This window comes from Liolophura sinensis, chromosome 7 (genome assembly GCF_032854445.1).
Source record: "Liolophura sinensis isolate JHLJ2023 chromosome 7, CUHK_Ljap_v2, whole genome shotgun sequence".
Taxonomy (NCBI): domain Eukaryota; kingdom Metazoa; phylum Mollusca; class Polyplacophora; order Chitonida; family Chitonidae; genus Liolophura; species Liolophura sinensis.
This window is the reverse complement of record NC_088301.1, coordinates 40,108,908-40,124,146: the sequence shown is the minus strand read 5'-3', so window position 1 is coordinate 40,124,146 and position 15,239 is coordinate 40,108,908. Positions and strand designations below refer to the sequence as shown.

The window sequence follows — 15,239 nt, the reverse complement described above, 5'->3', positions numbered from 1 at the left end:
CAGAGCCCGGATTCTATCCCAAGAGTCATTGCGCAACAACATGGCGGCATCTACGACGTTTCATCCGGGCTATGAATCAGTTCCCGCAACTCTTGTTGAATTATCAGTGTCTTGCAGGTGAGAAAACCTATCAGAAGTGTTATATGAATATTATGGTAATGTGTCAATCACTAAATTACATATAGAAACGATCTAGTCGTATTGAAAACTTGTTATTTTCATGCGCCGTGAACGCCGTTATGAACACGAACTCTTCTGCATTCAAGAGAGGCCCGTGAGAGATCACTGTTGAATGTAAACAAGACTGACATTTGACATATTTAGTGTGACATTAGTGTTCAGTTTGTGGATGTCTTTCCTGATTATGTATTCTGTTTGTCCAGAAAACTATTTCACATTAAGATGCCGCGTTTCGACTTAGTCAAATGAACGTAAAGTTCATGTATACTATAGGACCTAGCCTTAAACCGACTTGACAGATGATGTGTGGAAATTTACGAAGCAGGCGAATTGTGCAATAGTGCTCCCCTCATAAGTGAACTCAGTATCTTTTAGATTTAATGTTGTATTACAGTATCAAACTATAAAGTGTTGATGGGATCTATCTTAACTGTGTGGTTTAGAGTAATTTCATGTTCATGTGTAACTCTTCATGATGTTGTCATAATCGTTGGACATTTGACAATGTATATTCTTCATTTATTTTAATAGAGCTACACATGGTTGACATCACCACAGTAGGCTACTTAATTTTCAGACTAACCACAAAGGCTATAGGAAAATTTTAGTTTAAAGCCATTTTTACTCATCAAGAGTAAAGCCAAGAAGCTTTTTTTCTCCTTTTATGTGTTTGACCAATCCTAAACTCCACATTAAGAAATGAAAACCAAGCATTTACATATCTTTTAATTGCTTCAGATGCATTGAACTGAGGTGTTTTGGGTTAATGTGTTTCCTACATCAACAGGCAAGCTCTATCTTTTCTTTGCATATGTCATGATTTCCAGTATGAACATCTGTGCATTTACTTCAATGGACTTTTGTTTCAATTTTAGAAAATTGATAGATGCTGATGTGTTTTCCAAGTCAGATCCTAGTAAGTATAAAGTTATCAGCATATTCACCATGGTAGAATCATCATTTGCTGTTTTGGGCGATTTCACTTCCATGTAATAGAAATAACAGACATGAATCTAGGCTGAGAAATGACATGGAGTAACGGTAATTTCAAATACGTGTGACACTGCTGAATGCTAGATACAAGTTGTATGAAATACATGTACAGTTCTATTACAATATATTTCTGATTAAAGTTGTTCATTTTTATCAAACCACATTGGTCAAATCTCTCCATAATGTTTAACATGTCTCATTGTCCCTGTGCACAACATTTTAAGATAGTTACTAGCATTTTAAGATAATTGTCTAGCAAGTTCACTGTTTGACTTTCAATGAGAGGTCTTAGTGTGGTGGTACAATACATACACCATTGAAATAAATGGCTTGCTGAAATAAATGGCTTAATTAATTTTTTTTCTCATTCTGGGCTTGCTGGGGATTTCAGATGTTTATGACACAATATGAAAATCATTGAAAATGTTTCTATGATGAAAAAGTAATAGGGTCTCTAATTTACCCTGCAAGATACATGTACTTAACAACATGACTAAACATTCATGTTGCTTTTAGATGGTGACAATGCTGTCATTAAACGAAACTTTATTTTTCAATCCAGTATATTGGTTATTTTTTCAGTGTGTGTACTCTTCACACAACAACCTGGAAGCAATGAATGGAGAGAGGTAAGATAAACGTTATTGATTGCCTCAGTCGCATCGTTCAAAACACCTATATATTGCTTGTGGTGCAATGAGGATGCTAGTGTGAAGCAGCACCTTGAGCCAATGTTACATGAAAAATTGATTGTTGTGCAACGTATGCAGTGTTACAATGTATCAGTTTTTAGTGTAACACCCTGGTGTCTTTAATGTGATGTCATTATGATGCAATGGGAAAGGAACATTTGAGGTGAATTAAATGGCATCAGGGTCCTTCTCCAGGATCCCTGATTGCTGGGTCCTTATACTTTAACTTGTGGAGGTGTGTTATTGTGTAGTTAACCTCTGATGACAATATTGCATACATCTGTTAACCATTATGCCCATTTTTCTATATAATTGGTGAGTATTATTTTTTTTTGTAAATAATATTGGAAAAATTCCTACAGATGTGCCAAAAAGAGTGCATTTTTAGAGATTATTAAAGATCATGAAATATAACGTTTGATGCTGACATTATGCCGGCAGGATATCACCTACCTTCCAACACAACTTTGTTTTTGTAAAGCATATATAATAACAGACAAAACCCAGCACTATTGATTGGTACAACATCTTTGAAATGTGTCTCACTGTTGTTGTATTTTTTCTATTTCAGTTTGGCAGAACTGAAATCATCTGGAATAACTTGAATCCTGATTTTGTCAAAAAGTTCATGGTACATTATTTCTTTGAAGAAAGCCAAAAACTACTGTTCAAAATGTAAGTTTTTAAAAACTGGTGTGAAAGTTAATATCTAATTACTTTTGTAGGTAATCATTTTGTGAAAGGTATATCTGCAAAAATCTTGCCTGTGTTTAGCCAACGTTGTTGTTTCACAGCTGTAACTTTTAAGACTAAGATTAGTACCTCTATTTTCTCTGCTTGATAAGATTGAAAGTGGTTGGTTAATTCATGTATCTAATCTTCTTGACTAGGGCTCCATACGTTAATAAGCTGCAGATCCAGTGAGTTTTTAGTGCACATTCATGGTATTTGAATATTTTTATAATTTCACTTTGGCAATGCTTCTTCACAGACATATTATTCTGTTTATAAATTATTTTTTCACAAATCAGTATTATTGCGTTCTTTTATTATTTGATTTTCAGATATGATGTGGATTCCAAGAGTGCGAATTTGGATAAACATGTAGGTTGTTGTGCTTGCTTTCAGGAAATCAAGAAGATTTAGAGTAATTTTTTAAAAAATTTTTTAAAGCTATCATTAAGCTTTCCAAACTTCATTGCTGTAGATGATAGATCTTGGTGTGAAATACTGACACGGTTAAACCAGGGTCATTTTTCCATAAAATGTTTAATTGTTTGACTTATTGTTCTCATTTAGGAAAAATGTATTATGTCAGAATATAAAAACAGTTATACATTCATTTTAAAATACTGTTGTAAAAGCCAATATCAAGAAAAGATTTAATGTGGTTTAATGTGATAAAGTATGAATTATGTCAGTTATATACATGTATGAGCAAAGATTTACCATTTGTCATTGTTGTATGAAGATACAGCTATAAGTCAGAGCACACCTTGTCAAGCACCAGATTATTTCTCTTTGCAAATAAGTGATACTGATTTAGGGTAGCTTGTGACAGTTTAAATTTATAATTTCTGCACTGATTTTTGTGCATTTGTAATTTGCATGATTACATCTGTGAAATATGTGCTTTTCTCACGGGGACGTCACGCTGCTGTTTAGTGTCACTAAAATGACATAATATGTCCCACTTTGACCTCTCGCAGGAATAACATTAAGCCCATACAAAGGCATTTTGTATTCATTTTTGATAGCATATATTTCGTTTAACAACAATTTTTATACATTTCCAAATTTTAGCGAGTCCCGAGGGTTAAAGGCGATGTAAAAATATATACAAGCATGTACATATAGATCTGAGCGACCTCCATTTTTTGTTCCATAGTACATGTTCTCACAAAAAAGGTTTTTTTTTTTTTGTTGTTTTTGAATCTGAGTGTTACAAGTTAAATGTAGTGAGCTACCTTCGGTGATTCTCACCTCTGTTTCTGGGGAGTGGTTTTGTGGTGACTGTGTCTTATGAAAGAGGGGTTTGAAGTTGTTCTTAAATTGTTTTTATGATTTATTCAAGGTGTACATGTACTTAGGTGTTATATCAGTTACCCACTGTGTATTATATCATTATGTCATACAAATTCCTGATTTCATTCTTACACAGGACTTCCTCGGTCACATGGAATGCACTCTTGCAGAGATTGTAACATCTAATCGTTTAAGTAAAAGATTGATGTGAGTATGAAAGCATAAGGGGACATGAAGATTCTGTAAGGATTGCCTCTCCGTATATTAGGAAACAATGCAACAATGTACTACATACATCTTTTTGACAAACTGTTGATGAATATTTTAAACATCATTCCTAGCACACCTTTGTGTGATATTTGTTCTGTTCATGATCTGTACTTGCATTTCAACAAGATATTGATTCAATACCAGCCTCTCACAGGACATTTTGAGATTCCCCTGCCTTCACAGGAATGGGTATTGGTGGTAATAAGGCAGATTACAGTGTTTGATGATGGTCTTACATAATTTCATTAGCAACCAGTGAGATGAAATTTTGTGTCTCCCTTTTGCAAATATGTGACTCCAGTTTAACATAACCATGAGACTGCCTACTGTTGTATATATAACAGTAAGGTTATGTGTCTGAAATATACCACAGTCATTCACATCACATCAATAATTGTGTCAGGGATTTAAAAGGAAGAGATAAATTACAGAAAGTCACTATTTTACATTGAAATAAAAATTTTCATTTTCTGTTTTACTTGTAGTGGGCCCAAGAAAAACAGTGGTCACATCATAGGTATGTTTTGTGAATAAGCTGTTGTAGTAATTTATTGATACATGAGTGATGTACAGAGATGATAGGTACATTTATAAGAATCACTCTTAAAAAACAAAAAAACAAATGGATATTATGTAAATTTTATATTTGTGTGCATAAGAGCTAACATGTCAGTTACAAGCATTGAAATGTTTATATTGAGGTTTTTGCTTATTTACCTTTTTCGTGTGTGTACTAACTTTAAATAAAGAATTTAATTGATATTGACCTAATAATATTGATTAGAGAATGATTAATTGTTAATGGTCTGAATAACTTTCATTTATCTTTCAGTTTCGGCAGAAGAAGTGTCTTCGTGCAAGGTAAAGGTTGAGTTATTGAGGGAAACAAGTTTAAATTCGTATTAGCTTTGACATCCATTAAGTGAATATTTAAATGGCATTGTTGTCTTGAGCCTTTTCTATTACTGGGTGAAGGTGATTCCCCATATCACAAACCTATTAGCCAGGATATAAATAAAATATTAAGAATAAAATTAATTAAAAATTCAAATGAAACTATGTTAAATCATACACAACAAACTGGATAGATGTTCATTCTTTGTAAGGAGCATATATGATGTACTTGAGTAATTATCAGCACAAATATTTTGTTTTTAATTAATATATATATCCTGTATGTTGTCTTTGAAGACAGTTTTGTCCTCTTAATTTTTCCAGACAGAACTGACTCTCCAAATGTCTGGCCATAATTTGGATAAGAAAGACTTCTTTGGAAAGTCTGATCCATTCCTGACATTTTACCGGAGTAATGAAGACTCCACGTAAGAACCTTATGCTTAATTTTCTCAGCACAAGGTAATTTAAATGTGTGGTAAAATTATTACTTATAGTTTAACCTTATTTTACTGTGGTAAATAAGAATGTAAAAAAAAATTAAAACTGCTTCTATGGATGTTTTCATCAATGGATAGACATTGTATTCTTATGTGTTGTTGGTTCTGTTGAAATTTTATTTGCTGGAGAAAACTAATGGGAAATTAATGGCTGTGTTTCTAGGTTTACTGTAGTTCATCGGACAGAGGTAATCAAGCGGACTCTCAACCCTTCATGGAGGCCATTTAAATTGTCTGTCAGAGCTATATGCAATGGAGACTATGACAGGTATGTTTAATGTCCATAATTTCACCTACTACTGAAACAGGTGATATTAAATGGAATCTTGTTGCCTCAAAGATCTAATATAATATATAATATTTTGTGTGCAGGATCAGTGTGTGGAACCTACATTAAGGTTAAAAAACAAGCAATATTGTCCAGTTTTAATGACATTTTATGTGTAGATTTATTTTGTGGCGACTGGCTCCATAGATGTTTAAAGAGCTACTTGCTTCATGCTTAAGTTTTTAAAATTTAATGTGGGATGTAAATTTATGTTGAAGTAATGTATTAATGGTAATCATTATATGTGATGTATATTTGATACAGTTTGCAGGATGAGCTTCTAAATTTTCACGTTACTTATAACGTAAACTGTCTTGTGTGAATATGAAATCATAAAAAATAAACTTCATTTAAACATACTAAATCAGCCAAACTATGTGCCATCATTTACTAAGCCTGTCATACTAGAAATATGTAAATCATATACATTTGAACTTTCCTTTCAGAACTGTCAAGATTGAGTGCCATGACTGGGATGCTGATGGAGGGTATGTGATTTTTACATTGAAACAGAAGTGTCTCAACATTTTTCACTTTTCTGAGAGGGCTGGCTGGCTCAGATGATGCTGGCTCTCTGCAACTATCAGGCCCTCGACCAAGGAAGTCGCTTATTTGAATCCAACTGTACTTTTTCAACAGTGGCTAATACTGAAGAGGTTTTTCAGGTGCCTGGTGAAAATCGGTGGATTACTCATTGGAACCTCCAACCACAAACCTGATCACCCTCATGAATATAAGTGAAAATTCTTGCTGAACATTGACGTCAACCATTCGTATTTTCTGGTGTCATAAAATTATATGAAGCTCTGTACACGTTGCTTTTTATACAGTTCATTCTCTGTTTTTAGGCATGACCTGATCGGTGAGTTTTTCACATCTGTGCGTCAGCTGATGAAAGGAAAATGTCCGGAAAATGTGTATGAAGTAAGTAAACAAGTTGGCATTGTTAAAAGAATTTGTCACAAGATCATTTTAATTGCACAGAAGTTGCTGATGGGAAATCTACTGTGAGCAGTGGAAAGAGTGCTGAACCATTCTGTCTGAATATGCATGTATCAAACAGACCAATATGAAAATTTAGGTGCCCTACATGACCATACATTTTGTCTATGAGTAACTTACCCATTTTTCCTGATTCTGAGAGTTCTGTTTATTTTAGAAAGGTGTTTTGAGGTTTGCTTGGAACATGAGGTAATTATTTGCTCTAAAACTGCACTGTTGAGGGTGAACTTTGAGTTCATTTAGGTATACATAAAAAAATACATAAAATATCTTTCATATTTTATGGAATAATGTGGCGGCTAACTGACTGACTTATGTTTTTGTAAATGTTGCTTAAACAGGTAATAAGCCCAAAAAAGAAGAAGAAGAAAGGTCCGAAGTACAAAAACTCAGGGACAGTAAGTCCTTATTTCATTTTCATGCACTTGCCCTTAATTATTTGAAAATAAAATACATCTTATAAATGTGTTTTTTTCAGTTTGTCTATGGGGTATTCATCCTTAGAATGCAATGCATACTTTACTGTGCCTTTGCAACTCTGTCACTTTTTATTTATTTTCAAATGAAGGTACATATTTTGAAATGCAAAACACCACAATTATCAATACACAAATACCAGTGTATCACTGTAGGCCTGTTTATGTGAAATTATACTACATGCGGATCATTGTTTCAATTAGCCTCATTCAATCTTTTGTTTCTTACAGGTTGATGTCTTGATGGCTCGAATGGAAACTGTGTTCTCTTTTCTGGATTATGTGAGGGGAGGGTAAGCACTACTGTACATAACATAACCTACATTTATCATATAGGTATATGATTGAGTCTTACACACCTAATACAGAACTGTGGGATATTTTTCTGTATCATCATCCTCATCCTCTGAACATTCACACGTGCCAAACTGCTTTTGCACTGTGTGACCTTTGGCTGGGAAAGCCTTGACCTTCCATACGAGAATTTCCATGCACTGCTGACCTACTTACATGAACATGATTTACCATCCTTAAACGTTCAGAAAAAGTGTTTTTTTCTTCACTTTCTGCATGCCATTATCAAAGGCAAACTGTTTGTAATAATTATTTGCGTCGTCTGCTTCGTGATTTTTTGAATGACCAGATTCCATCTTGTGGCGCACACAACCGTTGATTCAGGCCACATTCATCGTTGAACCACCTGCACATTGAGTATTATCATGTATATATTTAATTCACTTTTCCTGTTAGTTATCCTTTTCCAAATTTATTACTCCTGCTGAAGTGTTTGTGAAGTTTTAAATTGTAAATTTTTAACGTTGAGATCGACTCTGACAACGCACACAATTCCTGGAAAAGGCACCAACTTTCATCAAATGGGATGAATTGGAAAAAGCGGAGTTTGTTGGGTATGAAGAACAAAAAGACTGTTCAAAAGACTGAAAGTGTCTGTGACCCTTCCCGCAAGTAGAAAATGTGGAAATGGAGGACATTCCACCGGTCCCACTAAATAACTATGTTGGATCATTTCTTCTGTCCCTGAGAAAGCACTATAGCAGCGAATACGAACCGGACAAAAGTCATCACAGGGCCATAGAATGCTATGTGAGAGTAAAAAACTGTCCACATAGCTTTTCTTCGACAGAGGGTTTCAAACTTCCCTTGACATCCTTGCATCAAAAAAGGCCAGAGGGAACAGGGCTAAATCACTCACAAAAAATGAAAAATGTATATTGAAGGGAAAAAAAAGTAATTGAGAACCATAATCCACGCGCACTGGTCATCAAAATATGGCTGATGAATTCCCTTCATTTTGGCTTACGTAACGGCAAGAAATTCAGAAACTAAAATGGGGAAACATAACCTTAAAATGTGATGAGCAGGGCGTGGAATACATGTAGCTCGGGTAGATAGAAAATATCTCCAACATGCATGTCCGTCCCTTCCAGCTGAAAAAATTTGCCATTGATAACAATGACTATCCGGTAGAGGCATACAAAAGGTACCACAGGACAACAAAAATGTGCACAATCGACAGTCCATTTTACCTTGAAGTTCTGACAACCATTAACTATGATGACAAGTTTTCATATGCATAGACTTCAGAAGTTTTGAAAGACTTCCTGTCATCCACACTGGCATGGAACTCACTAATTTCGTAAATTATTAATAATTAAAGTTTCATGTTCACTGAAAAAGTAGGTCAATCTTTTTGGCTCGCACAAATCTGGACTGTACATATTCTCTATTTCAAAGTATACCACTTGACACTCCGAAGTTCAGCTCTTTTATTTCTTAAAAATTGACCGTATGCTGACAAAAAAAATGTTTGTAAAGCCCAGTTACATGTACAGGATGATTTATAAATTACATTTTCTTTGTTTTACAGGACTTACCATTTTTGTGTGTTTTGTTTTCTTTTTCTTTTTTTTATTAATATACTCTGCGGTTGTAAACTTCTGAAATATGTTATATTTAGAACAAACTCCACATGCGCGTAGTGGTTCTGAAGCATCGTGCAGACCACCGCGCTGCCACATACTACGCAAAGTAACAGAGTATGAGGTACCTGGATTTCTTTGTCCCAAAATAGATTTTATACAAATTATATGATTAAGAGATCATCAGTACATTGTGATGATCTGCATCGCCATATCGCTCTCCTTCTCAGTGGTTGCCTTGGCGTCCAGGCTCGGTCAATATACGCAAAGAACTTGAGTGATACGATGATGCAGATTGGCCCAGTGTACTCATAATCTCTGTGTATCAACACGTTTGACTCAAAATCTGAGCTAGACAAATAATTTACATTGTGGCAATGTCAAAAATTCAGCCTGGTGGCCAGTATGTTCAGTTGATCTATTTTTTTTTTTGAAGTGATATTGTCAAAATGGTGTCTGTAACTAGTATTCTTTTTTGAGGGAGACCTGTTATATTATTAATTTATTGATTGCTGAAAGAAAAATAATAATAATAATTTCATGTTTTTTTTTTTTTGTTGTTTTTTTTTTTGATTCTCAGGACACAGATCCACTGCACATTTGCTGTAGATTTTACAGCCTCCAATGGCAACCCTTCCAACCCAACATCTCTTCACTACCTGAGTCCATACCACCTCAACCCATATGCAAATGCGCTCTCTTCCGTGGGCAATATCATCCAAGACTATGACACGTGAGCCAAATAATAAGTATAATTGAAACTGATAGAGATTTTTTCAAAAAGCACTCATTTGATCTAGTAGTACATAGTGCTTTACAAGACATAGATACTTGGTAAAGTCAGATCCTATGGAGAAAAATTAAAACTTTCCTACCAGCTAAGAGCAAAAATATATATGGGAGTAGGTAATTGTACCTTGTTATGGGAAGTTTGATGTAAGAGGGTGGGAAGAAAGCTATTTGGGATTCCCATCAGATTGTTTGCATTATTTATAAAAGTGCCTTTTCTGCACAATGACTTGTATTGTGCTTACACCTATTGAAGCAAGTTAGTAGAGGAACAGTTTTGAAGACGTTTGTTATTAAACACAGAATTTCTTTCTGATCTTGAAATTATCGAAACCACCTGATGAAGCCAAATTGTTGTTAATGATATTTCACAGGGACAAGCTGTTTCCAGCCCTTGGATTTGGTGCTAAACTTCCCCCAGATGGCAGAGTTTCTCATGAATTCTTCCTGGTACGCAGATGGTCACAAGATGACGGACAGTGGAGATAGGACTTTTTGTATATTTGGTTAATTACTGTGTAAATTTGAACACTGAGAAAATAATCTATGCACCGTATAATATTTTTTTTGATTTGATTTTGTCCATGTGAGGTGCTTGCTTTTCGGTCTCTTTTAATCACATGACTCTTTAAGTTCAATTTCAATCTCGGACAGGGATTTTTTTTTGATTCTCCTGTTTTTCTCTTGTCTCATTCTGTCCATAAAACTGGCATTAAACAACAATTAAATAAATATTTGTATTCTTATTTAGTATATGGGTCGGTAAGCATTATTTCAGTTATTTGGAAAGCTAACACACGTTATATATAGATGTAGTGGCTTTTAATTGGAACATTTCTTGTCTTGCAGAATGGAAATCCAAGCAACCCATATTGTGAGGGTATTCAGGGTGTTCTGGATTCTTATTATTCCTGTCTCCGTTCTGTGCAGTTGTATGGACCAACCAATTTTGCACCTGTTATAAACCACGTGGCAAAGTAAGTGTGCTCTAAACAGTCACGTACATAAACACATATGTGTATATTTTTACCTAGTTGATGCAGCCAACTTGTATAAAACTCTGAGATGGAGGCCATCAGCGCTTTGATTTATTTGATTGGTTTTTTACGCCGTACTCAAGAATATTTCACTTATACGATAGACCTTCTCACGTACGGCCAGAGAGGAAGCCAGCATGAGCTGGGCTTGAACTCACGGGGACCGCGTTGGTGAGAGACTCCTGGGTCATTGCGCTGTGCTAGCGCGCTAACCAACTGAGCCATGGAGGCCCCGCAGCGCTTTGAGTCTTTCAGTACAGGCTCTGACAGCTAATGGCTTCACATTAAGATGTTATATAGATGTTTTGCAAAGTATAATGGTTTCCTGTTTCTTAAACAGGCCAGTTACATGTCCATACAATTTTAATAAATGAAATAGTATGGATACAGCTCACAACATACACCAGTTAAGAAATTGTACCGTGTATTCATATTTTTCATTCATGCACAGGTTAATGTCTACGTCAAAGAAAGTTCAGGTTTTTTACATGTTAGCATGTTGCATTATTGATTTAGTGCTTTTGTGTTTTCTGAATTTTTGATGGTAAAGTGTTGAAAAAAAAGCTTAAAGATGTCATATACAATATGTGACTACTTTAATTCAGGTAAATAGTGTTCATTAAATGTGGTGCCACTCATTTTCAGGTTTGCAGCTAGTCGACGCACGGGACAAGACTATTTTATCTTGCTCATTTTGACTGACGGGATCATCACTGACATGCCTCAAACCATGGAAGCTGTTGTGAATGTAAGTATTTCTCTTACTTATTCATGTGTGTAAAGATAATATAGCAAAACAAATACATGTTCTGAAAGAGTCTGCCTGACACACATGTACTTATATAACTGTCAGGTCAGTCCCCTGACTAAATGTCAGTTGAGAGTTACAAAGACCAGTTAATCACGATTGATTTTAGTCCTTTATGAAGTTCACAGAAAGTCTCTAGGGGTGTGGGTGGTTATCTCTGTAAGATTGTGGTGATGAAGAAGAAGTGTTCAGTAGATGAAAAGGCAGTGGTATTTCAGTTTTTCTTGAACTTATTCCATGCATATATAACATTTTTTTATGCTTACTTGAAGACATTATGATCATTTTTGCATAGACTGATGAAGGATTAAAATTTAATGACCCAAGCCATATTAAATCTAATCAAAGGTACATGAATGATCTTCAATGTAGCTTTTCTTAAACACCAGTTGAGGTTTGATGATGTGCTAAGTAATGGTCAGTGTTGAGCCATATTTACAAGCTCTTCTTCTTTAAACTTACAGGCAGCAAATCTTCCAATGTCCATTATCATTATTGGAATAGGGGATGCAGATTTCGAAGGTAGGTACCTGTATAATGTAACTCTGTAAGTTTTACATCCATGTGATACAAATAGCCATATATACATGTAGTGCAAATAGGCCAATGCCCTTGTAATATAAACAAAAATGTAATGCTACATGTAGCAGGCAAAATGGAAGCCATAAACTTTTCATAAATATTTTTGGATGTAATCATAAAACCTGTATTGATCTGTTTATGTTTGTTTCCAGCTATGGAGATCCTGGATGGAGATGATGTTAGGGTTTCCTCCAGGGGAAGGGTGGCAGAGAGGGACATTGTACAGGTAAATGACACATCTAAGCCGGAGTAAGACTTGATGCGATATGAAAGGATGTTTGATGTTCTTCATTTTTTTTTTCTCCACAGTTCATTGATTGACAGTGAGGGTGGTCTGCAAATTGTCAGAATGAAAAATACATCTACAGGATTCTGACTTCAGATTATGATGTTCTAATCAGTAGTAAACGGAAAAGAAAAGCATTGATTCTTGTTTTGAAAGTATGCCTCATCATTGAAAGAAGATATTTACATTATCAACCAAATCCAGGTTAAGAGAGAGTGAAAGATGAGATAAAACTCAAATGTATGATTATCCATGGTAGCCAACATTTCATTAGCAGCGTAATGTTTATTGTCTAGCTTTCTAGTTAAGTCAAATCAAGTTAGTTACTCACACCACACATGCATTGTGCTTATTGCAATATAAGGGGCATATGCCAGCTCAGACATTTGAAGCAGTTTGCTGCAACTGTTAATTCCTTGACCTGTGATGTTTTTCAATCCAGTTCTTTCTGTTGTCAGCATGTTTGTCAGATATTTAGTGATGGGCAGTGATTAACTTCAGGCTCTCTGGTTTCCTCCACCCAAAAACCTGTCATAGAACTAATAAGTGAACAAGTCTTTAGTATGGCATTAAAGTCATGTCAATGAGTATTACAGTATTACTTCTGCTCCTGATCCAAAGCTTGTCCTGTCTCATTTTAGTTTGTTCCGATGCGTGACTTTGTGCAGCGTTCCACAGAGAACTCCCAGTCTTTGCAGGCACGTCTTGCTAAGGAGGTCTTGGCCGAGGTACCTGACCAGTTCTTGTCCTATATGAGGAAGTACAACATCAAACCTAAACCTCCCCTACAACGACAGTTGACCATCTCTTCTGTGTCATCACTACCCATTTCTGAACAGTAACTATGACCACTGTAATAGAGCATTACTGAAAAAAAGACTTCTTATAGTGTAAGATCATAATCTTTTTGCATACATAAAGACAGATTCAGAAAGGAACATGCAATTTAACAGTATTGTTTTTACCTAAATATCAACGTATTAGGTTTTCCCTAATATTGGTAGTTGACCAAAACATGAACAGAATATTTCATTGTGAGTAAATGTAAATCTAATTATGAGTAAAGTTACATGCAGTGAAAAATCACCAGTACCAAAACAAACTCATGAATACATTACTGAAATGGAATAGAAATTTATGGACAGTTTTAAAGATTCCTTAATATGTGTTTAAAAATATATGTTCAAAAATGAAAAGGTTGGATAATAAGGATAACACAACTGTATTGACATATTGCTAGCATGTTTTCCATTATTACAGACATGATTGAGATTGCCTAAAGCTATATCCCACTTTGTGGAACATGCCAAGGAAAGAAGTGACAAAAAATTGATATTCCTGTGTTGGGAAAGACATTGCTCTGATTGAAGAATGAAAATAGTCTCTTTGTGATATTCATTTTTTCGAAAGTATCGAACATTTTAACCATGGGTCATTAAATCTTCAACAGGTTTCTTATTTGAAGGAATGAAGCCCTATGGTGAAATCTTTAATCAGGCCCTAATAATCTAATAACTAGTACCCTGTCTAAGTACTACAAGTATATTGTATTTCAGCAGTCGCAGAAGTAAAAGATGAAATCCAGTTGGATGTCCTGTAATTGTTGTTACCTTGGATTACTATGATATCATTCCATGAAAAATGCTAAAGAAGAACATATGGGGCAGGCTCATTACTGTTCATACATGTGGTTTGTTATAGGTTTTGGGTATTGCTCCTGTCCATGACTACCTCTTCAGTCTGCACTTCTCTTTCATGGCCTGTCATAAATATTAGGGTATAAAGTGCTCATTTTTGATTACATCGTACAATGGTATAAGGTACCTATGTTCAGGCTTCTGATTTTGAGTCAAACGTAATGTTACTGGCATGACTATGTCAGCCTGCAAAGGAAATTTCTAATACAAAGTACAAAAATTGTGTATGATAGTTGTATTTGGTCATGGTTTTCAGTCATGATTTGTTAGTGGTTATCACTGCCTTGTACATGACAAATCAGTATGTTTTTAAAGATATGTGCAGCTATTCCTTGTGATACATCCTCCCCCTCGCAAACCTCCTGCTCTTAGTCAAAATAAATCACTGAGGCTTACTTCTTATAACCTAGAGTATTACATTTTTTTCCATATTATTCAAGTTTATATATATATATATATATTTTTTTTTTTTACGTTTGTTTGTAACCCTACAGTCTATTGTCAAACCAGTCTGGGGTATGGCATAAAAAACTAAAAGAATCAATTAGTTACAGGTGATCCATGATCCTGTTTGTCCTAAAGTGTAAATGTGCCATTTGGTCTTTAGGTTTCTGTTTTTGTGTTGAAGAAAAAGTGTGATTTTACTGCCATATAGGTTTGAATTAACTAAGTTACAAAGGTCTACATGTATACAGAATACACTTTCACATGTCTTGTAAAATTGTGATAGCAATACAAGA

The 15,239-nt window shown here is 34.9% G+C and overlaps 1 protein-coding gene across 1 annotated transcript; it reads left to right on the top strand.

Moving 5' to 3' along the window:
* Positions 1–41: 41 nt before the first annotated feature.
* Positions 42–14,911, top strand: LOC135471966 (copine-8-like). The gene is made up of 21 exons (XM_064751433.1): positions 42–117; positions 1,056–1,096; positions 1,756–1,802; positions 2,437–2,540; positions 2,930–2,969; positions 4,027–4,097; positions 4,646–4,677; positions 4,993–5,021; positions 5,379–5,482; positions 5,718–5,822; positions 6,329–6,370; positions 6,731–6,806; positions 7,226–7,282; positions 7,592–7,653; positions 9,881–10,033; positions 10,464–10,539; positions 10,939–11,066; positions 11,772–11,874; positions 12,399–12,456; positions 12,669–12,742; positions 13,444–14,911. Coding segments are annotated over exons 2-21 (1,563 nt in total). The 5' UTR covers positions 42–117; positions 1,056–1,095; the 3' UTR covers positions 13,645–14,911.
* Positions 14,912–15,239: the final 328 nt, after the last annotated feature.